Below are 22,423 nucleotides of genomic sequence, written 5' to 3'. Positions count from 1 at the left end.
TCGCTGGAAAAATGTGCAGGAGCACCATCACGCATGAACCACATGCCTTGCTGCACTGCGGCCGGCACACTTTGCATCAATTCTGAGAGGACGTGTTGCAGAAAAACAAGGTACATCACTCCATTCAGGCATTCGGGCAGCAAGTACGGTCCCAAGAGATAATCACTGAGGATTCCTTCCCACATGTTGACACCAAACCTCTGTTGAGATTTCCACGGTACACTGGCATAGGGATTACCCATTTCCCGCATGTGTGCATTATGTGTGTTGACAATGCCTTCTCGTGTAAAGCTGGCCTCATCATTAAATAAAACAGTGGCAGGAAATTGAGGATTAGAATGTGTGTTGACATCAAGCATCCAGCGCATGAACTGTTCACGATGGGGACAGTCGTCTTCGGTTAGAAGTTGTACCTTCTGATTGTGGAAGAAAGGCATCTTCTCACTATGCAGAACATTCTAGACCGCCATGTGGTGAACAGAGTTCAGCTGCAACCGCTCGTGTACTTGTTGACAGGGAATCGCCAAACCGCTGCAGCACGGTTTCTACATTTGAGGAGTTCATACATTGCTTGTCTCCCTGCATCACACCATGCTGGGTGGAAGGTCCCCGTCTCCTCCCATAGTAGTTGACCGATCGTGGCGAAGGTAGTATGGTGCGGAAAACGCCTCATCGGATATTGCTGTTGGTACATCCACTGTGCTAAGCGCCCATTACCATCTGCTCGACCATAAATCAGATGCATATCAGTGTATTTCCCATTCGTGTAGTCAGCCATCACGATACTCATTGAAACAGACAACTGCTACACGTGCTTACTACCGCGACCCTACCCCAGCATGTGTTTCGCGATGCTGCTTACGTCAAATGTGGTGAGCTAACCCACGAACACATTCAGAGATCAACTGACATCCATCTTTTGTCTCCTCTGGACTCGGAGCCTGCATGCGTTTTTCGCGATTTTCACCCTCTCAGCATGGTTTGCAACACTATGTTCCATAGCTATTTTTGTTCCTCAGTGATGCCTACTAACAAGTCACTGAGTTTGTCGGTCCATTAACAGAACACCCTGTATATATCCTGTATATCTCTTGTTTTTTCCCTACAAACCATTCCGTATAATGCTCGTAAATATTTATTGAAATAACAAATACATAATTTCTTCCTATTAAATCTTCCCTCTATGTCATTGGATATAATTTGAGATCAATTTTATTTTGAAAATTCAATTTTGAATATTTCATTCAAAAATATGGAATGTACACTTTTTTTGGGAATGATCAGTATCTCCATGTACTATATAGATGAAAAAAATTCTAATTATTTATGATAATGACGTAACAAAGTGGACATCCGATGGAGAAAAAAAAGATGGATACTAAAGACATAACATGAATATTAAGTCATTTTGCAAAAGTCAAACTCAAAATTGTTGATCTAGCAGTAAGAGTAAACTTTTCAATGAGCTTAAAAGTGTTTATCAGATTTAATATGGTATAAAAATGTATTTCTTGAATTATTGTAACACATTAGATGTTCTAAAATGAGAAAAATTTCGGGACATGAACAAAAAATGGTTTTTTATAAGAATAAAACTTTTTTTTCAAAATTTTATATATTGTCAGTTTTATTTATTTATCTATGGCACACATATAAAACGTGATTACAAGTTTTTTGAAAAAAAAATTTCAGAGAGATTTGCAGAGAGAAAAATTTCAGGAGCTAAGCACACATTAAATATCCTAAATATTGATATATGTGTATCCTAAAATACAGAATAAAATATTTTTATCCTTTCACAATGAAGTGTTGAAAACAAAATGAAGAAGAAAAGAAAAAGCATCGAAGAAGAAATGTACCAAATTTCAGCCGCAAAGACATGTTCCATACCACCTCCCCCCCAAAAAAAACCCTGTTTTCAAACCTTGTCCAACTCCAACATAAGCAGCCTAGATGTTTAATCAGCAATATTAAACTGTTATTGCATTTAAAAATCTTTATTGAACTATCTTATAAACTTGTTGTCTGGAGGGGGGGGGGGGTGTTTATCCTGTTTATCCATTGTTTCTATAGGGGGTTAGTTATTGACTCAAATAAAAGATACACTATAACACATATTTGAATGCTATTGCAGCAAATCACAAATAATACTCAAAAGCCTTCAAATGTTTCTGCTGTTGAAATTAAAAAAAAAAAATTCACCTTCGGTCTTTCATCTGATACCATTTCAGCATTAACTTCATCTTCCGTTGTTTCATAAACGTCCTCAGCAATGGCATTTTTCTGCTGTTTCATTAATTCATCCTAAAAATAATGACAATTATTAATTAGCCCATTTTCACCATGGCTATAATTCCACTACTCACTTCATATAAATCCAATGCTTTCAATTCATTCCTGACTGTATCAACAATGAATGATAAGAAAACTGATTTTTATGTGCTGGTATAACATTGACTAAAGAGTTATTTTGTTGAAGTAAAAAAAAGAAAAAAGAAAATCATCAGTGTGTGAATTTATTCGATTAGTTGAACCTAGTCGAATTAGAACCTCCAAGTATTTTTCTCCCAGAAACATTTGAGCTAATTATTTCAAGAAACAATCACCATTTTGCAGACTAATCTTCACTAGGTATGCATATAAAAGCATTACAAAAAAACACATAGGTGCAATAAAAGTTTGTGGAATTTGGGTCCTTGTAGATTCAAATTAGTTGATTAGTTGGAGTGTCATACAATCTGTATATATGTCTTTGCATAACAAATCATGCATCTGAAGCACATTGAAGAGTAGCTCAACTTTGCCCAAGAATATTGAGAAATTACCAATGAATAACAATAAATGTAGGAGTTTGCATATTTTTTGCATATTTGCCTTATTTGTTGGTGACTTCTTAATATCTGAAGTACAGTTGAATGGTTGAAACGGTTTGCAAGACTTGTATTCTTTCAGAATTAGGATCAAAAACCTGATGCTCTTGGATCATGGGATTTCCAAACATTCAACATTTGTTGCTCTTTTGAGACACAAGATTAGAATATCTCCGTATCTTCCTACTCCCCTGCCCTGATTTTGAGGCACTTCAATGACATTCTAAAACACCATGACACACCAGTAAGCAGAAGCATCAGAAGTATTTTTTAGACCCCTGTGTGTGCTTGACTTGAGTTTCACATAGGAAATTTTGATTTCTCAATTAATTCGGGGAGGGGGGGGGGGAGATTCCAGGGCTCCGTGACACAAAATTTTGTGGGTGCTCCTGAGTACACACAACATCCCCTAGCTCGAACACCACTGCCAGTAATGGAAATTGCCATCTGAACGGCTTTATTCAATTTAATACAACTAAATATAATTATCTTTAACTGTCCCATTTTCAATCTCTCACAGTACATCATTTGAGTAAAGAGCCATAACTATGCGGAGCCACTAAGCAGTCGCGTGGGGATCATGACGGACTCAAGTTTGAAAACCCTGCTGATAGTGTAGTGGTAATTACTGAAGTTGGGTTTCTATGGTTTTAAATTTTCAAGGCATGAATGCGATCAGAACTTCCACTTTAAAAAGAACTTTCACATAGAGCAATCAGACATTTAACATTTATGTACAATACAAACATGGGAAAAATAAATTACCAAATTGCTTGCTTCTGAATTTAGAGGACTAATGGCAATCCTCATTAAAGACATAGCAGGCATTCCTCCGAAACAAACTTCACATCAGGTACATGGCACATACATGGGTCCCTTCCAGCATGTACTAATTCATTAGAAGTTCCTTAGAGGAATATTTATGAGGCGCATGTACAGTGTAATAGTAGTAGTAGACACCCCCTCCCCCTTCATAAGTCAATTAGATATAGGAACCCAGGGATTTAGCATCCCAGACACAAATCTACTCTGTGCCCCCCCCACCCCCTGCAGTCCTGGTTTAGATATAATTGTTGTTTAAGAATTACACACTTTCTTATGGGAAGTGAACTACTCCATATGTATGTCCTATCAGGTTAAAAAGATGAAGACCGGAGGCCTAACCATTTGATTATCAGATAGACAAGTATCAGACTGGACAAATCTCCAAAAATGTACATGCCAGACTATGCCAATAATACATGCCTGAATCAGTACAGTCAAATCTGGATAAGTCTACTGTGCAACGGCTGACAAAAACTTCAAGTTATCGTTAGTTTGACTTATCGGAAATTCTGATTTCAGAGTGGGAAAAGAAAGGTGTAGGATCTATTAGAATAATAGCGCTGTTTACAGATATTTTATTAGTGAAACATATCAAACTACTGGAAATGAAAAAATTTGAAAAGATAAGTTATTCTAATTTATACATACTGTAGTATGGAAACAACACATATAACATGTTTGCATAAATGAAGCAAATCATAAATAAAGTGAGACGTTAGATTATTTTCTGTCAAAAAAGGCAGTGATTTTTGATTCTCTCTCCTGTTTTGTCCTTTTTTCGTGAGAAAGTCATTAACTTTTTGCAAGTAAACAAGTGAATCTGCTAACTTCTATTGCTAAATTCTATTGCTAAATTCAAAATGTTATTGCTAAATACTAAATTCTATTACAAAATGATATTTTTTTTTTTAATTTCTGTCCTTAACAAAAACTTTTACAGGAAGAAAACTTCAAGTAAAGGGAAAATTTCAACACTAAAATATGGAAACATTTCTAGACCTGAGTGAAAACTTCAACTTAAACAGATATTCAAGTTATCGTGAATTGACTGTACTCATATGCCAGCATTGGGCATGCCCAGTAAAAATTTCTAAATGCAACAGTCATGTCAGAAAATAGATGTCTGGTCCTGACAAGCATCATAATGAACTTTTACTCAATAAATACAATTTGAAACAACTTTTCAAACTGTATTGACTCTGATACTGTATTGTAACAACCCATTCCATCGCAGGTGTTTATAAATTTATGAACACCTGCGATTTGTCTGCATTCTTTTGACAAATGCATAGTTGGAACGATCATAGGTTTTTGTCACATGGAAAAACTTAATTATGGTTGGTTATGTATGTACGAAAGTCAACACAATTTCATGATCACTGAGGTGGAAATGGAATACAGGAAATCTACAGTATAATTTGTTCAGAAATACAAAACTGCAATGGAAGGAGCAGAAGATATTAAAATGCTTATACATACAGCTTCTTCAGCATCAGCAATAGCATCCAAGACTCCTAACTTGGCTTCATCTGACAAACAAATATAATATTCTGTCCCATATTTTTTGCTACCATCAAAGACGAGCAGAATATCATCAGAGCAAGTCTAAAAACAAATCAAGGGTGAAAGAAACCATTTTGAATGATCTGGGGGGAAAAATGGTGAAAAATAAAATTTAGATACAATACTTATGATAACATAATGGTAAAAAAAAATTATTGTCATACTCACGGAAATGAAATCCTTATAGGAATAAAAATCTGATGCTTCATGTTTATCTTGTATATCCTTCGTTAAAACATCCACAGGAATAAACAGTGTAGGACTCTGTTCTGAAAGGCTTTCACATTGAAGTAACTCTTTTGTGTCATCGCTCAAATTGATGGGTCCATATTTTGGCTCAACAGATTGCTCTGGAATATCAATAATGCATACACACATTAAATTTTACTGAGAAGGGAAAACAGAAATTCTCAAATAAGAGAAAAACAGAAATTATCAAATAAGAGGAAAACAGGAATTCTCAAACAACAGGGAAAAACAGGAATCATTAAATAATGACGACTTATAGAGTATCACATTAATGCAGTGTGTTTCTAATTAAAGTTGGCTTGTTCTGAGCTGTCTACAGTCTTAAACTACCCACCAGAACACTATGAAACTAAGTATGTAAGTATATGTAAATCTCTTGGAAACTAGTACGGATATAGAGCATTGTGTCAGGAGAGGTGTGTAGGTCCATTGGGTTGTCAAAATTTTGTATTTTGTGAAAATACAAACACAAAGGTTACAACAGAAGAAATTCCCAACAAAGTGTGTGAAAAAATATACCTTTCTTGGAAATGGATATTTCTTCCACATTATTGGGCTCTTGTGAGGGATGATTGCCTACATCACCAAAACTATGGATCAGCACCATGGGCGGAGATACGGGAGGGGGACATTGCCCCCCACCGTCAAAGGTAGAGTCGACTGATCTAATGTATAAATGTATATATGAATTGACATCATCATCATCGTGCCCCCCCCAGACTTCCAAGTCTGGGGGGGGGGGGCAATCTCCGCCTATGATCGGCACCTGGTAGGACAGCCTAACAGCCTGGAAATTGGAGAAATTACTCATCACAAGCTTGGACTTCAGGAGGCTGACTAGGTTAAGGTGCCTTGATAAGCCATATTCAACTATTCAAGGCACCCCTATTCAAGAGGCTATAGTCTAGGTAAGCCAGTAAGTTGTAGATTTGCGTCGAAGCCCTTGTATGTCCCCCCATAGGGGTCGGAAATGTTTCAGACCTGTGGGTCTTTAGCTTAATGCAAGGAATTTTCATTTGTGAATTGATTTTGAGGATGCTCAAACTTTTTTCACAAAATTAAACAACCCCCTCCCCCGCCCCCCACTCACGGCCGATCGGGAGCGTAAGTGCGAATACATACACGCATTCTAAATTTTGAAATCAGCATCATTCATTGAACTTGTATCTCATAGGACATTAAGAATCGGCAAGCATGTATGTGCAACTCCATTCAGTGGAGTTGTGAACGAACAATCTAAAAAACGCAAGTGAATTCAGGTGCCCAGTTCTTCGATCCTGCACTGGTGGCACCAGATTTTGTGACCTTGACCCTAACCAGTTTATCATAAAATCTTATGACTATGTCAGTCATAACAGTAATTTTTCATGCCAGGAAATAAAACCTGAGTTAGAATAGGTTTTTCCCTCAAAACCTATTAAAGTATTAAACCCGTGGGCCCATTGCCGTAATGACAGAGACGTCTTAACAGCATCATGGGTCCCCGCGCCAAGTGATTTTTCTGCGGCCCTACCTGATAAACCTCCAGACAATTTTAGACAGATCTCATTTTTGTGGGGCCCTCTTCTCTTGAGGTGCCCTCTCTCGATCGACACCTATGAAAGAAATGTGTAAGAGGTGTGCGTGCGTATTTCCTGAAATGTGTAGGAGGCTTGATGCGTAGTGTATGCGAAGCATAGCATTTTGGAACACTGCTACGCACAGCAATAAAGGGGTCATAACAGAGCACAGAAAAATGTTGAACGGAGCGAGGTGTGAGTGGTAGAGCAGTTTGTTCAATGTGAAGCGCGCTCGTTAGTTCCGGTCATCGCGCCAAAAGGAGAAAATGCGGTCCAAATATAGAATACGCAAAAATGAGCAAATTTCTTTGATGTAAAGACTCCGATCGAACCCGAAGATACGTGCGCTCTCTCTCTCTGTTCGCCGTCCAATTCACTCGCTCTGTGCTCAACTACACCCGAAGCTGCATACTACACCTCAACAACCAGTTAATGAGTGGGTCTGGACCCGGCTTCGGACCGTAAGAGGCTTGCTAATTCCCAGAAATGAATAAGGGCTTGCTTACCTCCTAAGAAATGCGTAAGAAGTGGGCGTGAATTAGAAATGCGTAGCATGGTTGTTTACCTTCAGACACTCGTCAAAGAATCGTATTCCTACGGATGCGTGTTTCCTTACCCTAAAAATACGTAGGAAGCTTGTGTACCACCAAAAATACTTAAAAGTGTGCGTGCGCACGCCTTCAAATTCGTAGAAAGTCGAGAAATACTCGTTTGTAGAATTAAGGCACTTGCATATTCCTAGAAAGACGTATGAGGTTTGCTTATTCTAAAAATGTTAAGGCTTCACAGTTCCGTCTTAACACATGGGCCCATCCCGGCATGGCCCGGAGATGGGGGGGGGGGGTCCCTCATGGTAATTATATCTGGTTAAGATATTCGATATTGAGCATGCGAATTGTTAAGCAGCATTTTTAGTCAACTCCGAAAAATGAATTGCCCAGGGTCCCATACTGCTTTTGAGACGGCGCTGGGAGGTATGCATACCTCCAAGCTTGGTTGGTAGTATAAGTACTCCCATAAGAATGCTTAGCGTAAGCTCGAAATAGCCCCTTGAAAACTCAAAACGAATGTTTGGAACTTGTTTTCCGCCATTGCCGATTATTTCACGCGTTCTCATGATTGGCTCGTCACATCTCACAGGTTGGTAACCACTGCCTTAAAGTATCAACCAACCGATAGTACAGCACGGACGGATTTGACTTTCCAACGAGTAGACAAGCTTGGTCTCATTTGCCCTCGTGCGCATAAAACAACTATACGGTATAGAAGGATCATTGATCAAAAAACACAAGGAATATAAAAATATTTAAGATCAATAAATATGAAGACTAAAAAAAATTATTCTCACCCACTGCAGATGCATCGAGGCTTCTCTCTCCTTCGGTAATTACCATGATGACGATCCAGGTCTTGTTACGAGCTACACTTCAAAGCAACTCAAAAAAAAGATCAACAGGAATGTCATTATTCAGTTTTTAGTTTGTATCCAAAGACGAAAACTCCATAGCAACCTGCTCGTGGACAGCTGCAAACATAAGATGGTGTTTTATGGCGTTTTTTCACATTGAATATACGTTGCTGTTTTGTGATGGCTGTGCCTTTCCGCGCACAGTGACATCTCAACAATTTGGTCAACGGATTTCTACAAATTACAGATTTCAATAAATAATCACATATACTGTGCATGCGATATTTTAATACATAAATTGGGTTCAATGGAGTCCGCGAAAAAAAATAGGGTATCACGGTCACGAAACTTGAAAGAAGTGACGGTAAAACAAAAATCGATGAACAACTTTAAATAATCACGCAATCATTATTAAAAATATATTTGATCTATGTAATAAAGTTTCAACAAAGGATGATTACGAGTTGATGCTACGCATTTTGCCAGTTGGGCGCAAGTAAAGCCGCATAAGAACATTTTATCACAAGCAGGGGGAGTACGCACTAACAACCTTTGGAGGGGGTACAAGGAATTTCTTCCAGAGAATTCGAAGTTACTAACATTCAAAAATGACTTTGAATCAACACAAATTAATTGACAGATATAGCATATAAGAGTATTCACTTTCGATCATTTTGTCGCACCACGGTCATTTTCTGTACACGAGGGCTAATTAGACCGAGACCTACAATTAATTGCCGATTCCGAACCGCAGCTTTTTTTTTATACTCGTCGAGGGGTTGGTGCGCTAACCCCTCGATGGGGGAATTCTTGCGGTAGCAAATTTTTCCTGCGGTCTTTCACCGTTTTTGTTGTACCCCTGTGTCAGGAAAGTTTTCTGACGAGGAAGAACCAGGTATCGAACTCGCGACACCTCTAAACATCCTTTGGTACTTTAGGCGAGCATCTTATCGACCTCGGATATATATATACCGCGCCCTATTCACTTTCGATATTTTAACATTTTCTGCAAAAATATTTTAGAAAATTAAATTTTGATCGTACTGGGGGGGGGGGGGGCGGCCCGTCCCTGTGCCCCTCCCTAAATACGCTTCTGATCACAAACGTGATTCCCAAACTTCTCTTAAAATAATAAGACTCAGGGCCGTAACTAATGAAGAACAAAGGCGTGTCTATTGTCCCGGTGGCCAAACAAGATGAGGGAGTGCAATTCACCCTTTTATCGGCTCCTTCAACATTGCGGAGAGGCAACAGATTGCGTACTTGCTCTGGCTGACCAATAATCAAGTTGCGGCCATGTATAAGTTGCCTAGATCTTGCGTACGCCCCCCGATCACCGGAATATGTGTCCTAAATTGACACAGTCAGTGCCCCCTCCCCCCAGGCTAGGATCTTAGAAAGGTTCCTGAGGACAGGATTCTTCATAGGGGTCCATTTCTAGTAAAAGGTGGGGGCAGAGTTCCTGAGGACGCCAGAGGTACATGTGGCCACAGCTCAGAGAAGCCGCAGGTGTCAAAAGTGAAAAAAAGAAAGAAAATTATGTGTACCATATCAGGCCAAAACCCTGTCAGCCTTCCTTCCTTTTCATTGCCATGACATAACTTCCGGGACTCACTGCTTTACATTCCATTGAAATTATGTCAACTACAAATTGCAATTTACATAATTTTGGAATCACTAATTCTTTCAGCATAATTCACATACATTCTTCAAAACGTAGATTAATTTTCATGATACACAATCAACTCTTGGTTTATGAACTTAATTTATTTATGAAGTCAGTTTGTAAACCGAACAGATTTTTCCTATAGCAATCAATATAACATGGATTAATCCGTTTCTCAGAAGCTGAAGACTTCTGCGTAAACATTTCTGACAGGAAGCAGCTACTGTGAATCATGCAAAACCAATGGAAGTCAAATGGAATTAAGCTGGCACTGAAAAAAAATTACCGTTGTGTAAAAGAGGTGCAATGAAAGTGATGCCAAAGGGCCATGAACAATTTATCGTTAATGTCATCTATAATCTCTGTCTCAAAGCCCTCAAAAGCTTTGCCTGCAACACAATCCAGTCAAAATTCCTTGGTTCGGTTAACCACTTGCTGGCTGCAGACTTCAGAAATATGATGCTTCCCCAGGATTTCATCCGGTTTTTATGTGTGTGTAAACACAGGGTTGACTGTGCATAATTCATATTGTAGATAATATCAGAATTCTCAGTTATATTATATAAATGCAGCTTACTGGTTACTTATAACCTTTTATTATTGAGATATTCTACAAGAATTATACATCAGTGTTCACACAGTGAACATAATTGAAATATATATACTGAATATCCAATACCTTAATATAATCACTAATTACAATTTCCGAGTCCTATGGAGAATGTTTTTACAACTGGGGGGGGGGGGTGTACAATTAATTTATATTTGTCGGGTAGTCAACCCAATAAAATGGCTCTGAACAGAACATGGAACTTATGAGTGAATTTTGAAATAACCACATGAACCGTAAAATTCTTCCCTTTTCCAATTTCAAAAAAATTATAATTGAATCTGCATTGGATAATAGATTGATTCAAATCACATACAGTATTTATCAGACTACTACTATTTAAACATTCTTGCACTTTAAACACATTCTTATGCAGAATTTCTAACGAATCAATTCATGCAGGAAGGTGTTGCGCCCCAAAGCTGAATATGCCAAAATCTGCAACTTACATTATTACTACTAAACCAGACATGCACCTCGTCCATATTCCTCTGCGGAACTTCTAATGAATTGGTACATGTTGGAATGTGTGCAGGTATATATAGTAAACATTCCGTGAAGTTTGTTTCTGTGTAATGTTTGTTATGTGTCAACTGCGACCTGCCATCAATTTTCCTAACTATGCATGAAGTGTAACGATTGAATAGTATACCATTGTAGGCCTGTTGTTCTCTGCAATGTACATTGCAGCACATTTCCAATGCAGGGCTTGACAAATCTGGAAGAAAGTTTAGGTGCCAGGAAACTTTCATAGATGCCAAGCATTTTTTTCTTGACAAAATTGGTTCAAAATAGCTTGGTATATTTTTACTCTTGTCCAGAGTTTTCCTTCCCCAATTAAGAGCCAATGTCAACTTCCTAGTATGGACCTGGTGGCTGGGATTTGTCAAGCCCTGATTTGACATAAGCGGACACCTCTCAAGTTGAAGCTAAAAGCTACTCCTGTACAGTAGTGTGTCACTCTTTATTCCTCAAGTAATTCACGTAAAGCATTCAAAATAATCAAATTGTTAATCACACAGCGACTATAATCATGTGGTCTATCATAACTTCACTGTATTAATCAGTTTGGTTCCATCCTCTCTCTACCAAAAGACATTTCCAGATATGTCCTTGTTATTTCAGTCACGTTCTCGTAATTATTATTTTTTAATAAAATTTCTGATCATAATAGGTCATCTTATTGTTAGGTAGATATATTTTGACATTTACACCAGGGCTTGACAAATGAAAAAAAAACTGTTTAGGCACCGGCCAAATTTCCAGGAGCCAAAAATGGTTTTCCTTAAAAAAAACTGCCCTAAATAATGTCATTTCAACTTCTCAAGAACATAATGGTCCCTTCCTACCACTACTACACCACACATGCACCTTATCCACATTCCTCTGCGGAACCTCCCTTCCCATACTGAAAAATACACTGTCAGGAAATCAGAAAAAATTTGTGTCATCTCCAGACTCAATTTTAGCAATCACATACAAAAAATTGTAGGTGCCACAATACGTCGAATCCTGTATTAACGAATACCGTTATAGCGAAAATCTTGTTTTAACTAACACTTTTCTAATCTCCCTAAGTTTGCATAGGACCAATACTAGGTAACTTGGAATTCCTTTATAACAAAATGATTCCTCCGGTCTCTTGGCATTCGTTATAACAGGATTCGGCTGCACCAATAATTTCATCAACACTTACTCCAGAAATGCAATTTGTCAAGCCCTGCCTGACATGCACACACCCATAAAAACAAGAATGTTAAAAAATTACATCCACTTACAGTACCCTTTCAATGATACAGTGATACCAGAGGAGCCGATATGAAAAAAGCATTGGGAAGGGGGGTGAAGGGTGCTGGTCGTCCCGTATATACGGGACTCAAGTGCTCAGGTAGGATGAGGAAAGTGCACATTGTTTTTTTAGAAATTACTAGGGGGACCCCTTTCAAAATTTATTGGGGGGGGGGGGAAGCTCAAATGGCCTCAGTCCCCAGGTTCTGGTGCCTATGAGTGATACTCAGACTTTCTTTATGTCAGTAATTTGTTCTAACAGAAACGACATCATTTCAAGGCAAATTTTTCCGCTGTTAAGGGCCCTCTGCTTCCTCAGGTCTAAGGAGGTAAATATGTGCAGATTTTTTCTTTATTCTTTCTTATCAATGTCTTTCTTGAGAGTAAGGGGTAAGATATCTTGCAGATAAACAATTGTATTTAAAGAAGTTGATGGCAAAAGCCTTTAATATTTCCTCATAACCCATGTAACTGAAATAATAATTTTGCGGAAGAGAAGACATAAATAAAGAGTAATGTACATAGCCCCTCCCCAAGGGTGAAGCTGACAGGACTCCAGCCCTGACGGCCCAGGATAATTCTCGTCACCTTTTTTTCCCATTTTTTGTACTTCCACTGCATTTAGGGCCTGGCAACCATTCTAGCCTAGAAGCCCTGCCCCAGGATGTGGGGAGAGGGCATGGTGACATAAACTTGTTTATCACTGTATCATTCAGTAGCCATCACACAAAAACAAAAAATATACATGCAACATAACTTAAGAATGGTATAAAATAGGGCAGAGCATGACAAATTGCAGGTTGCCATAGAACAAACATTTAAATGCACAGTGGAAGTAGTGACATTTCAACGCGTGCCCCCCTCCCTCGAGTGCAGGAGGGGGGACTTATGAAAAAATAAGAATTGGTTAAAATTTAATGGCATCTGGTCTCAGGGCTGTCATTTCAACTTTTTCCAGGGGGGGGGGGACATGTACTCCATGTATGTTTTTCAAAAGCCAGGGGGGACAACGCCCCCCCGACCCCTCAAATGACGGCCTGCATCTGGTTAAAAGTAAGAAAGTATGTAAATTGGTTGTCGAGCATTTTTATCTGGGGGTGGGGGGCAAGAAAAATTACTTGCCCATACTGCTCATAATTAGGTGTCCATGATGTTCTTAAGATGGGCCTAGAAAGTAGTAGTTACATGCAAGCCCCTAGTATTGCACAAAAGGGAGTAAAGAAAGAACCCAAAATATGCCGATTTGGTGTCAAAAATATGTGGTATGGTTATAACAGAGAAGTACAGCATGAGAAAAATCTCCACCCATGCGGGAACCATTCTTTGTACTCCTCAAAGAGAAACCTCCACAGGAATATTTTTTTAGGTGCCTGACCAAATTTTTATTTTGTTTGGTTTGACAATTATTTTTTTCCAACCTTTCAACTTGGATTTGACTTTGACGCTCTTCTTAGAAAAGCACCCTGTGTGGCTGCATGGCCCAAGAGCTGCCTCTCCTACAAAAGATGAAAATAAATTTCCCTGATATGTATATATATATTTTTTGCCCTTACACACACATCAGATTTGGTGTCTTCCCTACAATGCCGTCCCGTACAGCTATACCACCCAAGAGTCGCTCTTGGCCATCAGCCCTTTGCTCGGGGAGATGTTTTTCTCTGGAAAAATATACATTTGTTCCTAAAAAGTTTGGCTAGCACCTAGGGGTTTTTTTTTTAAATTTTGTTTGAGAAGTCCTGAGTTAGTGAATCTCTGACGCATGAGAGTTGCCAAGTTCTTCAATGGCGTTAAGTAAGACAAACCCAGCCTTTTCATTGTGTGGGCCAGATGTGAGGCATTTCTACCAGAAAGTGGAATATATAGGGTGACTATATGATCATATTTTATGGGACACACACATTCCCATAATTTTTGCCGCCTCTTCAACTTTTTTTGAATGTTAAATATCCCATTTTCTCTCCTATTCTCAATAAAGCTTAGCTAAATTTTTTAAATCAAGAATTGAGAGTATATTCTTAATTTATAAACTATATTATGATAATTATGATTAGGGTGACCAGATGAGATGCCCATAAAATCGGGACAAATCCTGGAAATTGTTGTTAAAAATCTGGACATTTTCAAAACTCTCACTTGGAGAGCATTACTGAGTAAAATTGCGAATTAACAATGCATTATGAAAATAGTGTATCACACCACTTCTACACAGAGACAGAAAAACGAGTAAAACATCGGGATGAGAGTCATGATTGTCGGATGTCGCGTATATATATGACTGACAGGAGTATGTCATGAAGGGTGAGATACGTTAGATTATATACTAGGGACTTTAGGGATTATATTTTTGGGACAGGACAAAAAATAGCGAAAAGCCAGGACATCTGGGCACCCTAATTACGACTCTATCATAATTAATAAGTCTCATAAGTACATTCATCTCATACGCTTATTAAACCTATACACTATTTCTATAATGAATTAATCACTTCACGTAAAAGATTTTGGCAACAAATTTGGATTGAATGTCTCAACTTGATGAATCGGCAATAAATCTGTAACCTTGTACTAACCTAACCGCACTTTAGAAAAGGGGGAAAGAAAGAAAGTATAAAAGGAAAAATTATAATAAATAAGCTTTTTTAGCCTTCTTTTCAACCTCACTCTGTGTTCTCTATGGCTCTTACATGTATATAGCAGAAAGATACATTATATGAAAAAAACCCCATTAACAGGAGTATAGAAGGGGGAAGAAAGGGGAGGGGAAAGAAAAAGCAATTTGAGTTGTTCATAGGGTTACTATAAAGCTCCGCTACGGTTAAGACAGAGGAAACAAAGCGCAGAGAACTTGTTTGAATTTATTCCACTGGTGTCTGGACATAATATTATGTCCATGATAGTTGACAACTTGACCTGCATTTGACAATTTATTTTTGGTGTTAATTGAAGATATCCTACATGGATTCCATAATATTATGAAGGAAATTGCCTAAATTATGTCAGCCTAAGTATTTATCATGTGAGTGCTTTCCTTTCGGAAAGCAGTTCATGGGACCAATGAAACCCCTTGGTAGGCGAGAAGTTTTGCAACCCTGAAGCAGGAGATAAAAATTTAATTGCATTTTTTACAAGCTTCAAAAAAATGTTTACTTTCTTTCTTTCCATGCATTAAAATTATCAGTTGCTTGTGATTAGCCGAGCCAAATAAAAAGTTAATATACTTGAGTCATACAGAAATGATTGACACAAGCCTTCTCACATCGTAAACAAGAACTCCACACGACAGAGAAACACAGAAAAATAGACACCAGGGGTTGTGAGCAATGTGGAATGCATGAATGGTGCTACCGGCTGGTGACAGATTCAGAAAAGCGGCCATTCTTTCAGTCCCCATCATTACAAGCATAGACAACAAAAGAGAAGGGAAGGTGATTATATTGGGCCAGCGATGGACATTATGGTTTTTGGTGGAAAAGGGGGGATTTCAGGAGGTGTATCCATTACCATACAGTGTCAGTGTGCAAATACAAAACACCTCTCACCACAGAGAGCAACATGCCTACAACGGTAAAATCTCCAATCAGTACACTTCCCTCATAGTTAGAAAATTTGATGACAGATGGCAGCACATTACACAGAAGCAAGTTTACGTTAGGATCACAACACAGACATGAACATTCCAACATGTACCAATTCGTTAGAAGTTCTGCAGAGGAATATGGACGAGGTGCACATGTAGTTCAGTAGCAGATACAAAGCACTGGAACTAAAACTAAACTCTCCTCCCCCAACTCCTGACGAAGATCTTTCATATATGCTGTATCACTCGCTGACTCACACAGAGAAGCATGTTCACGTTCAGTTTGTCTGATTCTTAGTTGTCTTATATTTGTGTCTTCGTAATTTGTGCTAAAATGTTTAATAAATTTGTGTTATGTGTACGCCAAGGCTTCACAAAACAAAACAGGACTTTTGCTCGAGGAATATTGCAGTCAGTCAATTATTCACAATAATTCATGTGAGGTAACAGACAGCAATGTGACGAGGGAATTGAAGGCTATTCTCTGTAAATGTTGCAATAACATACCCACTGAAAGGTTCATCACAGCCATTTGGAAACTCCCAGCCAAACGGCAGAAGTGCATTGACTTGAACGGGGGAAATTTGTCTAATTAATGTAATATATTGTTTCTGTGAATAAACTATCCCCCCATGACTGCATTTGTATCAATCCTTTCTGTAAGACATAATTTACAATAAATTAATTTAAAATAAATATTTTTTGACTTCTTTGTTCGATGAAATATAAAACTGTGTTTCCAAATTCAAGCCCGAAAAAAAAACAAGGAACTTGTAAACATCATTAGAATAAATAAATGAATAAAAGTCTCAGTTTAACGCCTCCACAGGTGGCAACATCAAATTAGCAACTTTTGCAGCTTCCCTGAAGCCGCTGAGATAAGCACCATCGAGATAACGTGAACGTTTATGGTGAGTCGCTTCACCAGCAAAAAATATACAGCCATCGATTTCTTTTGCCATATCGTCATAGACTGTACGCGGTGATCCAACTTTGAGAAAACTGCTGGATGTCCTGAAATTTGGATCACTCGACCAATTTGTTACTGCCCATTTAATCGGTTCTGGAACATTGCTATCGGTCAATTTACTGAAAAAACCTCTCAGACAATACAAACAAAGTTCGATGATTTCAGATTCTGATTTTCCCTTTACAAACCCAAAGTTCGAAGCAGTGATGAATGTCATTAACATCGGAACTGTGCAATTACTCGTTTTTTTGGTTACATCTTCGAAAAGCACAAATGGCAAATCTTCGTCTTGCGAAAACAAAGCAAACCGTGAAGAATCACCCGTTAACACAATATCCCAAAAACGTTCTTTGAACTGCAAGATGACTTTTTCAAATATCGAATCTCCAAGACTATGAAATGCTTTGACTTTCCAATCTGGAAGAGGTGGGTCAAAATGTAACTCACCATTTCGAAGGATCGGTAATGGTACCGTGACAATTACTTTTGATGCAACATATAAGCCGTTGTTTGTTGAAATTTTTAAAGAATCTTCAGCTTTACTAATGGAATCGGCTCTAGTATTCAAATGAACTTCAAGATCAACGGCTAGTTTTTCAAGTCCCATAATGATCCCACCTGGCACAATGACATCATTATCAAGATCAAATTCCTCGCAACGAGTCATCTCATAATTAACGAGTGTCAATTGATTAAGGCAAGTCTGTAAATCAACTTCTTCTATCTTGAGCATTGGGGAGAACAGACCATCCTCTTCGGCAGTGAAATCTTTAAATTTGCGGTATTCTCGATGGTTCCTAAGTATTGCATCATACCAGTTATCATCTTCATCATTATTTTTTGTAATAGACTCTTCAAGAGCTCCGACCTTCATTCCGCCAAAGTGATGCAACATATCATCAACGACAGATTTCTTAACCAGTCCATTCCTATTTACGAACACTGCTCTTCTTGATGAACGTTGCAGTTTGCATTTCGTTTGTCGAGTCAAAATAATCAAAGGATTGCTATTCTTGAAATGAATCAATTGTGCACCTTTGTCAAAACCTTTATCTTCCCACACTCTGCCACCGATTCTCCCTCCTGCCTCTAAAACAGTGACCTTGATCCCGAAGTTACACAAATGCCTGGCAGCAGCGAGCCCTGCTATGCCCGCCCCTATCACAATGACACCTTCACCGTCAATGGCAGAGACATTCTTTAAAGGTGGCGAAACAGCACCACAGTTCACAACAGCATCTCTGGTCAGAAAGTTCAATATGCACTCCAGTTTGCGCATCAGCCATATCCTAACAAGCCCTCGACATATAACGTATGGAGAAACTCGTTTTAACGTCAACCATACAGTTGGGTCCTTATACCAAATGGAGATGATGAGATTACGGAGCCCAATATACACGGGTGCAACGATTTCTTCTTGAGGCATGAAAGAAATTTCATAATCGGACATTTCCAAGGGGTTAAATTCACACATACTAAATCCAGCAAATTTTTCAAAGACAAGGAAGTCCTGATTCCAAGGATACAATGAAAAATTGGTATCGACAGGATAAAGTCCTACTTCATCCAACTTCGAACATTGCATGTCATACTTCAGAATGGTACAATCTTCTTCATCAACGAGAGGCTTCAAAATCGAAACTGCAGGCGAATCTTTCAGCAACGGCTCTTCTTGGAGATAAAATATAAAGTCAGGTTTTGAAGCTTCGGCAACAGCAGGTTCTTCGGGCATGGCACAGTAGTCATTGCTATATTCTTTTCGATTCAAGTGTTCACACTTGAACTCTTTGATCCAATCGGGCTTGATGAGGTCCTTATCGCGCACTTCCCTCCACCTCCTACAACCAGGTCGAGTGCATTGAATCCAAAAGGGCAGAACTTCATCAACGATGAATCTTTTAATCGATGGATTCTGTAGACTAACTTGACTCCATTTAGTGCACCAAGCATCGAATATTTTGTTGCCTTCTTTACTGGCACGATAATAATACTCGAAGCACTCATTACAGAAATGCTCACCCCTGGTTATGTGGTACCATCTTGACGTGTAGCCGTCGCCGCAGCAGCCATCGGATACCTTGACGGAGCATCTTGGTTGAGCCAGTCCGCATGAAGACTTCTCGCATGGCCGGTATCTTTTTTTGACACTCCGCGACACATCTTCGTCCAGATATTTTGTGGAGCGTTTGACTATCCTCCCGGATACCTTCGTAGATTTGAGTTTAGACCCATCCATTGGAATCGAGAACTTGGATTCCTTTAGCTAACTAGCGGTGATCTTGACAAGCTTCCACAACAAAACAAACATTTTGCCGGCAAATTTGAATGTTTTGAGACGGCTTTGACTGAGAATTGATTAACAGCTCCACAAATTGATCCTGAGTAGTTTTGCATTGCCATCTAGTAACACTATTTAACAATATTCATCTGGTTAGAGTGCGGTCTGGTTAGGGAGCTTGTGGTTTGTGAGAAGTGTTAGTACAGTAAAGCCGGGTTTTCCTAGGAGTAAAACTTTTGCGCTGTGTGCAGCGTGAAAACGCTGATTGGTTAAAAACCTGCTCCTAGGAAAACCCGGCTTAAAAAAAATTTGGATTCTTCATAAAAAAACTAGATACCAGGCTGAAACAACCAGAATTAATTTTGGTCATCATTGTAATGAGCATATGTCACGTATTTCACGGAAAATCCCTGTATTTTCACGTAATTTAATGTTCATCTGTCGTCTGCTTCTTCGAAAGCGATTTGTTTCGGACGCCTCCTTATGTGATGAACTAGAACTGAACTCCATATCAAGTTCCGTTTGTGGGATTAATCCATAGGGAACTGAAATGAATAGATGGTCATGTGTCGTCTGCTTCTTCAAAAGTAATTTGTTTCGGACGCCTCCTTATGTTATGAACTAGAACTGAACTCCATATCAAGTTCCGTTTGTGGGATCCATCCATAGGGAACTGAAATGAATAGATGTTCATCTGTCGTCTGCTTCTTCGAAAGTCATTTATTTTGGACGTCCTCTTGTATCCTAACCCAAGAACTGAACTCCATTTCGCGTACAGTTTGTGGGCTCCATCCATAGGGAACAGAAACGAATAGATGCCTACCCGTCGTCTGGTTTTTCGAAAGCAGTTCGTTTTGGACTCCTCCTTATGCGATGACCAAAGAACTGAACTCCATATCAAGTTCACTCCGTTCATGAGGAAATGAAATGAATAGATGCTCATCTGCCGTCTGCTTCTTCGAAACCATTCGTTTTAGACGTCTCGTTATGTGTTGACCCCAAAAACTGAACTCCATATCAAGTTCTGCTCATCTCTGTGGGCTCTATCCATATAGGAAACTGAAATGATCCGTCGTCATGACCTGAATGATTGTCTACCCGTCGTCTGCTTCGTCGTAGGCTATTTGTTTTTTGAGTCCAAAACAAATAATCTACCGAATTTGCGGTGACCGGATAACTGAAGTCCAAACCAAGTTCGGGAATAAATACGGGAAAATACGTGATATTGTCAGTCGTTGCTAAAAGAATAGCCCGCGACAACCTTGACGCTTCACATAACAAATATGAGAGATGAATATTTATATTTATAGTCATGTCTATCGTGATGTAATTTAAAAGTTGTGCATATATTCTTTATCTTTGATTTCAGTGAAGAATTAAATCTCAGGTAATCCCCAATAAATACTAATGGGGTATTTTTAGTGTAAAAAAAAAAAGAAGGCAATACAGCAAAACTCACGGGCAAATATGGCAATGCTCCATAAAGTACTGGTCATGTGCATCTAGACCTGAACAATTAAAAATTAATTTAAACGCACAATACGTTTAATTCTTTTTTATATGAAAAATCACGAAATATTTTAAAGCATAAATCTGATATTAGTGCCTCTAAAAATATTTCTAATAAAAGTTCCCTCAACCGTTTGAGCGGCATATATTGGCGAGATATCTCGCCTTCTAAAAAGTCTCTTGTTTTAGCACTGACAAGCCCAGGTACTTTGTAGCCCTGGAGCATGGCAAGAAAAACTTCGCTGTGCTCCAGGAAAGAGCCGCAAAGCAATAAAACTAACAAGGCGGTGTGAGAACAATTCATTATAAGCGAAGGAAGATGGATCAGTGTGTATAGTCGAATCCCGTTATAACGAACTCCAAGAGACTATAGAAATCACTTCGTTATAACGAAATTTCGTTATAAAGGAATTTCAGTTTATTTCAAAATGTTCCTATGTAAACTTATCCGGGGATAAGAAAAACGTCTGTTGAAACGAGAATTTCGCTATAACGGTATTCGTTAAAACGGAATTCGACTGTATTTGTTTTTCTGTTTTAGCTTTTTTTCTAGCGGTTCTGTTTAAGTAAGGAAAAATTACTGTAAGGACTGCGTGTGTGTGTATTTTTTGTCAGTGTAGAAGCACCATCTATTGTGAAAATTATTAAAAGCGACGTCATAAAGGGTGCTAGCACAGGCTAAGGTGAATTGATAAGGACCCTATTCAAGAGAGAGAGGATATTATTCTCCCTATTCAAGCATGCACAAGCACCTTACTTTCTCAGTTTTCGAATCTGGTAACCCTACCTATGGTCCGCAGGTTGAATGCGTCTTCGGAGTCATCTTATGTGGCCCCGCAACCAGTAATTTGGTAAAAATGAACCGAGTAACATATTTCTAGAGCACTTAAGTGACCTTCGGAGCGGTTCCACATCACTTGAGTGGCCCGATACAAAGCATCATCAAGGCGAATTGTGTTTCGCTGGTTGGCCAAGTTAAACAGTGGACAGGAAAGTGCAGCCAACAATGTGAGCACCACCACCACCCAGAAGACGACCTTAGCATCTGGTACAGAAGCAAGTGTCGACGTCACGTCGAGTTTGATTATGGCGAACAAGCGCATAATATTTGATGAGCGGCACAACGAAATGGGACTTGCTCGTATTTGAACATTACTAGTTGCTCAGAACAACAGGCCTATAGCGGTCTACAATTATCTTCAGTCATTACACTGTCCATTCACAGTTCAAAAAATAGATAGCAGATGGTAGCAGCATAGCAAGCATTACACAGAACAAACTTCACGTCAGGTTCACAACACGAACACACATATTCCAACAAGTGCCATTTCGTTAGAAGTTCCTCAGAGGAATATGGACGGGATCCGGAAATTTCACCCCTGACTTTTCGTGCCCGAACATTTCTCACCTATGATGTGACATTATGTCAGGTGAATGTATGAATGACCAAGGATGTGACCATATGAATGACCAAGGATGTGACCATATGAATGACCAAGGATGTGACCATATGAATGCTTAAGTGAGTGATGGTATAAATATCCAAGTGAG

The 22,423-nt window shown here is 38.9% G+C and overlaps 2 protein-coding genes across 4 annotated transcripts in view; both read right to left on the bottom strand.

Annotated features, from left to right (window-relative positions):
• Positions 1–8,568, bottom strand: part of mmm (missing minor mitochondria) — a 45,280-nt gene extending 36,712 nt beyond the window's left edge. For all 3 annotated transcript variants that reach the window (XM_089249947.1, XM_089249948.1, XM_089249949.1), the window contains exons 1-4: positions 8,415–8,568; positions 5,427–5,608; positions 5,175–5,300; positions 2,203–2,304 (exon numbers count right to left, since the gene is read on the bottom strand). In XM_089249947.1, the coding sequence (XP_089106073.1) occupies positions 2,203–2,304; positions 5,175–5,300; positions 5,427–5,608; positions 8,415–8,460 (456 nt within the window). In that variant the 5' untranslated portion in view covers positions 8,461–8,568. The remainder of the gene's footprint in view (positions 1–2,202; positions 2,305–5,174; positions 5,301–5,426; positions 5,609–8,414) is intronic.
• Positions 8,569–10,717: 2,149 nt separating this feature from the next.
• On the bottom strand, positions 10,718–19,405 carry LOC149070234 (lysine-specific histone demethylase 2-like). The gene has a single exon (XM_089249767.1). It carries the CDS (start codon positions 19,319–19,321, stop codon positions 16,925–16,927), a length of 2,397 nt encoding a protein of 798 aa, XP_089105893.1. The 5' UTR covers positions 19,322–19,405; the 3' UTR covers positions 10,718–16,924.
• Positions 19,406–22,423: the final 3,018 nt, after the last annotated feature.

The sequence above is a fragment of the Pholcus phalangioides genome, unplaced genomic scaffold (genome assembly GCF_987345545.1).
Source record: "Pholcus phalangioides strain wild (caught in Gottingen) unplaced genomic scaffold, Ppha-v1.0 ptg000022l_1, whole genome shotgun sequence".
In the NCBI taxonomy this organism is placed as follows: domain Eukaryota; kingdom Metazoa; phylum Arthropoda; class Arachnida; order Araneae; family Pholcidae; genus Pholcus; species Pholcus phalangioides.
This window is presented reverse-complemented; position numbering and strand designations above follow the sequence as displayed.

Bases quoted from the DNA above. Each gene is read 5' to 3' on its own strand.
- LOC149070234 (XM_089249767.1), bottom strand. From the start codon at position 19,321: ATGGATGGGTCTAAACTCAAATCTACGAAGGTATCCGGGAGGATAGTC.